The sequence below is a fragment of the Paramormyrops kingsleyae genome, chromosome 9, assembly GCF_048594095.1.
Source record: "Paramormyrops kingsleyae isolate MSU_618 chromosome 9, PKINGS_0.4, whole genome shotgun sequence".
Lineage (NCBI taxonomy): Eukaryota > Metazoa > Chordata > Actinopteri > Osteoglossiformes > Mormyridae > Paramormyrops > Paramormyrops kingsleyae.
Genome location: NC_132805.1, coordinates 13442314 through 13447303, shown reverse-complemented (window position 1 = coordinate 13447303; position 4990 = coordinate 13442314). Strand labels below are relative to the sequence as shown.

Sequence of the window (4990 nt, the reverse complement as noted above, 5' to 3'; positions counted from 1 at the left end):
AAGGGGGGCCGATCCGACTGCTGCTGTTTCTCCGCCTGTGGCTGCTGCTGATGCTGAGAGGAGGAGAAAGCCTAACTCTGATCTCCTGTATCCGGTCCTGCCTGAAGTGTCCCCTCTTCCACCGCCGCCTCCTGCACCTCACCCTCCTGCCCAAGTCCCGCCTCCTCCAGGAAGAGCAGAGCCCTCTGCACCTGCTGCAGAAAGGGGTCCAGGGCCCTCTGTAAAGCAGGAAGAATCTTCCTATGACGAGGAGGATGAGGAAGATGACGAGGAGGCCGAGGAGGAAGTATCCAAAGGCCGGGATAGTAAAGGTCGTTCACGCCGTCTGCAGCGTAAAGGGAAGAAAGAAGGAAAGCACCAATTTCCTCTGATGCAGGTCCCGAACCCCCGACTCGAAGGTGGGCCTATCATGGTGGTGCAACGGAACTGGGAGCCTGGTGAAATCAAGGATGTGGCAGAGGCCCTGCCCAACCCACGGAAGAGTGGGGGGATTCAGTTCTACGCAGCCGTGAAGGACATGGATGGAGTGTACCAGCCCAGCGCTTGGGAGCTGAGCCAGGTGTTAAAGAAGAAGTTGGGGCCGGCATGGGCTGCTCTGGGAGTATCCTGGGACACTGGAATCCAGAGATTGGACAATGCTAGGTGGGCCCAGCAGATGAACTCTCTGGAGAATGCTCTTAAGTCCCGTTTTCCCACAACGGTTGACTGGTCCCGTTTGCATGCAGCTCGGCAAGGCGACAAAGAAGATGTGTATGACTGGGAGCTCCGCTTGCAGAGCCTGATGGAACAATACTCAGGCACAGGAGTGGAACAGCAGGGACAAATGATGGCTGCCTTCTATGTGGAAGGACTGCAGCCCGAGATCCGAGAGCTCCTGAAGCAAGTTTGCCCTGACTGGAGGGAGAGAAACATGGCTGGTGTGCGAGCTTTCGCCCAGAACATCGAGCGGAATCTGAAAGACACAGAGAAAAGGAAAAGCATCCAGGAAGAGAAGAAAAAAGGGAAAAGGGAGAAGGAACATGAAATGCTCATTCAGGCGGTGGCTAACTTGGCTACAGGGAAACCCCAAGGCAGAGGCAGAGGACGAGGTAGAGGCCAGGGTCCACCTGGTCCACCTAGAGGAGGGGACAGGAAATGCTGGAACTGCGGAAGTCCCACTCACTTCTACAGGAACTGCCCTGCTCTGCCCCAGGTTGCACAGGGGAATCAAGCAGGAGGAGGGGGAGAAGTGAGACCAGGGCCTGTGATGTGTTATGTTTGCAAACAGCAAGGACATCTCGCCAGCCAGTGCCCCACTCTGGGTGCACAAGGCCCCGCATGGCCTACTCCTCCTGCCCCATAGGAGATTGCGGGGACGGGTGGTGAAGAGGGTCAGTTCATCGCCTTAACCCGACACCTAACAGATGACCCATTGCTTAAATTGAGGGTGGAGGGAAGGGAAATCCTTTTCCTCGTGGATACGGGAGCTACAAGGTCAACAATCAGAGAGGTGGAAGTGTCGGGAGTCCCCACCACCGGCAGAACTATAAAAATAATCGGTGCCTCGGGAATCCCCGGATTCCTAGAAGAAACAGAACCTTTATTAGTAGAACGGAGCCCAGGGTCCATTGTGTGTCAGCACCAGTTCCTAGTTTCCCCCCATTGTCCTGTCAACCTGCTGGGGAGGGACTTAATGGGGAAGCTGGGGATGAAGGTAGAACTGGGAGTGGACGGTCTCACAGTGACCTCAGAGGCTTTGGGACTGTTTTGCTTATCAGAGAAAGCTAACTTTGCCGCTTGGTGGCTAGTGGATGACACAATCGTGAGAGACTGTATCCCTGAAGGACAAGATCAGCCTGACAGATTGCATTGCACTGCTCAGTTCTTTGGAAAAGGAGGGGCTGAGTGGACGAGGGATTTTGAGGCTGCAGGAGAGCTGAGAGAGACTGTTGTGCTTGATTATCTCTATGTGGCAGAAGACAAGTCTGCTGCGTCTGTCCGTTTGTCAGCTGGCCAGAAACAGTGGTATGTGGGAGGTTCGGTCCCCCATGTATCATATGGGAAAAAGGGGTCACTAGAATGGAAGGATTTAGGACCCTGGGTCGCTGAGTGTGAGAAAAGGACTGAGTGGGTACGTGTGGAGGAAGGTAGGTGGATGAGTGGAGATGGTCAGGTGCAAAGGTATAAAATAGACCAGTGCGTAGAGGTACAGAGAAAGGGGGACGCAATAGAAGATAAGGGGAAAGGTATTGATCCTCTGCCAGACTGGTTAGGGGAGGTACCAGATTGCTTGTGGGCAAAAGGGAAAAATGATTTTGGCAGAGTGGTGTCAGCTGAGCCTTTGGTGGTCCACCCCAAGTCTGACTTTCGGCCTCACAAGGCCCAGTATCCCTTATCTAGAGAAGCAGTGGAGGGAGTGAGAGAAGTACATGCAGATCTGGTGAAAAGGGGGGCTATTAAGGAAATAGCCTATTCTCCAGTTAATTCTCCTATCTTACCTGTGAAAAAGGCAAATGGTACTTGGAGATTTGTACAGGATTTGAGGGGTGTCAATGCAGCCATACACCCCAGAGCTCCTATTGTACCTAATCCAATCACGATTCTGGCTTCCATACCAGCGGAGGCTAAATGGTTCTCTGTCATTGACTTGGCTAATGCTTTCTTCTCTATCCCAGTAGATCCAGATTCCCAGTACTGGTTCGCCTTCACCTTTCAGGGGAAGAGGTGGACTTGGACAGTGATGCCCCAGGGCTACACAGAGTCACCTAGCGTGTATGGACAGGAGCTGGCAAAAAATTTGGAGGGGTTTACTGCGCCTGGGGGTAGCACACTGGTACAGTATGTGGATGATTTGTTGCTTTGCTCTCACACTCGTGAGTCCTGTAAACAGGACACCATAGCTATGTTAGACTTCCTGGCGAAAAATGGGCACAAAGCCTCAAAAGAAAAGCTGCAGCTGGTGTCTCAAAGGGTTAAATACCTTGGACATGTGTTGACAAGTGAGGGAAGGTCATTAGGACCAGACCGAGTGGCATCCATACAGGAGATGCCCAAACCTAAGACTAAACAGCAATTGCTTTCAGTCCTAGGCATGATTGGCTATTGCAGGCCTTGGATTCAGGACTATGCACAGAGGTCACAGCCCTTGGTTGATTTGACAATTGGGCTAGGACTGACAGACAGACTGACGTGGACGACTGAAGCTGAAGACGCCCTAATTGACTTAAAGCAGGCGTTAATGTCAGCCCCAGCTTTGGGGGTGCCTGACTATCAAAAGCCATTTGTGCAATATGTGGACGAGAAAAAGGGGTTCATGACTTCAGTCCTGACTCAGTATCACGGGTGGAGGTGCAAACCGGTTGCCTACTACTCAAAGCGTTTGGACTCGGTGGCTCGAGCATTACCACCTTGCCTTCGAGCAGTGGCTGCAACAGCTGAGGCAGTGATGGCGAGTGCAGATCTGGTGCAGCTGCATCCACTGACACTTCGAGTTCCCCATGCGGTGCACGCGATCCTGACACAGGCCAGGACATCTCATTTGACGCCTGCGCGATCAGTGCATTATCAGAATGTTTTGCTAACACTGGCAAATGTGACTGTGGAGAGGTGCTCTGCTTTGAATCCAGCGACCCTCCTTCCCACGGGGGTGGACGGGGAACCGCATGATTGTTTGCAGGTCATCGACTGTGTGTGCAGACCTAGGCCGGATCTGACTGACATCCCACTGGAAGGAGGCAATATCCTGTTTGTTGATGGGAGTTCTTTGCGGCTGGAGGATGGATCGCCAGCGACCTCCTATGCTGTGGTGCGAGATGGATCACTTGTGGACGGGGGGCAGCTGCCTAGACATTGGTCCGCACAGGCGGCTGAGCTGTTTGCACTGCAACAGGCCTGCAAACTGGCTGAAGGACAGAAAGTCACTATCTACACAGACTCAAGATACGCCTTCGGGGTGTGTCACGATCATGGTGCATTGTGGAAGCAGAGAGGTTTTCGCACCAGCACTGGAAAACCCATTCAGCATCATCAATTAGTGGAGCAATTGTTGGACGCTCTCATGCTGCCCGAACAGGTGGCAATAGTGAAGTGCCAGGCCCACACAAAGCGGACTGATGGAATCAGTCAGGGGAATGATCTCGCAGACCAGTGGGCTAAAAGTTTAGCTAAAGACTCCACTGGGTTTGGGAATAAGGTTTTGCTAGCAATGGATGTTGATAAACTATGCGCTGATAATGACCTTGTTTTGATTCAAACAGGTGCTACAGAGGGTGAGCTCCGCGGATGGAAACGGAACGGTGCACGGTGTGATGGGGAAGGCGTGTGGCGACATTCTGGGACTAACCGACCTTATCTTCCTAGATCTGCATATCCAGGAATGGCCAAAGCCGTTCATGGCTTGGATCATGCGTCTCGTGACGGGATGGTGGCAGCTGTGACTCGGGTGTGGCATGCCCCTGGGTTTGCCACAGCTGCTGCCCAATTCTGCGGGAGGTGTATGGTGTGCATGAAATTCAATGTGGGGAAGGGCATCCCAACCGACCCGGCAGTGACCCCGAGTCCCCAAAGCCCGTTCGATCACCTGCAGATGGATTTCATTGAGCTAACGCCGTGCAGGGGATACAAGTACTGTTTGGTGATTGTAGATCTGTTTTCCAGGTGGGTGGAGGCATTCCCTTGCCGTCGCCCTGATGCTCTGAGTGTGGCTAAATGTCTGCTAAAAGAGGTGATTCCACGGTGGGGCATCCCATCTAAAATCACCACAGACAATGGTCCTGCATTTGTTGCAGAGACCCTGGCTAAATTGTCCCATTGGATGCAAGTTGATTTGAAACATTATTGCGCCTATCACCCCTCGAGTGGGGGGATGGTGGAGAGGGCGAATCAAACTCTGAAACTGAAATTGGCAAAAATTTCAGAGACGACTGGCCTGCCCTGGGTTGATGCCCTGCCCCTGGCTTTGTTATTCATGCGAGCCAGGACACACCGCCAAACAGGGTTGGCTCCTTTTGAA

At 52.8% G+C, this 4990-nt stretch overlaps 1 protein-coding gene across 1 annotated transcript; it reads left to right on the top strand.

The window, feature by feature from the left end:
* Nucleotides 1-806: 806 nt before the first annotated feature.
* On the top strand, nucleotides 807-4415 carry LOC140592483 (uncharacterized). The gene is made up of 3 exons (XM_072715892.1): nucleotides 807-2126; nucleotides 2655-3931; nucleotides 4236-4415. The coding sequence occupies exons 1-3, from the start codon at nucleotides 1673-1675 to the stop codon at nucleotides 4413-4415; spliced, it is 1911 nt and encodes a 636-aa protein (XP_072571993.1). The 5' UTR covers nucleotides 807-1672.
* Nucleotides 4416-4990: the final 575 nt, after the last annotated feature.

Excerpts from the sequence above, each read along its gene's own strand:
- LOC140592483 (XM_072715892.1), top strand. The coding sequence starts at position 1,673 with ATGGGGAAGCTGGGGATGAAGGTAGAACTGGGAGTGGACGGTCTCACA. Across the intron at positions 2,127-2,654 it reads GTGGGTACGTGTGGAGGAAG|TAGATCCAGATTCCCAGTAC; the intron begins GTAGGTGGATGA and ends TCTCTATCCCAG. Across the intron at positions 3,932-4,235 it reads ACTCAAGATACGCCTTCGGG|GTGCTACAGAGGGTGAGCTC; the intron begins GTGTGTCACGAT and ends TGATTCAAACAG.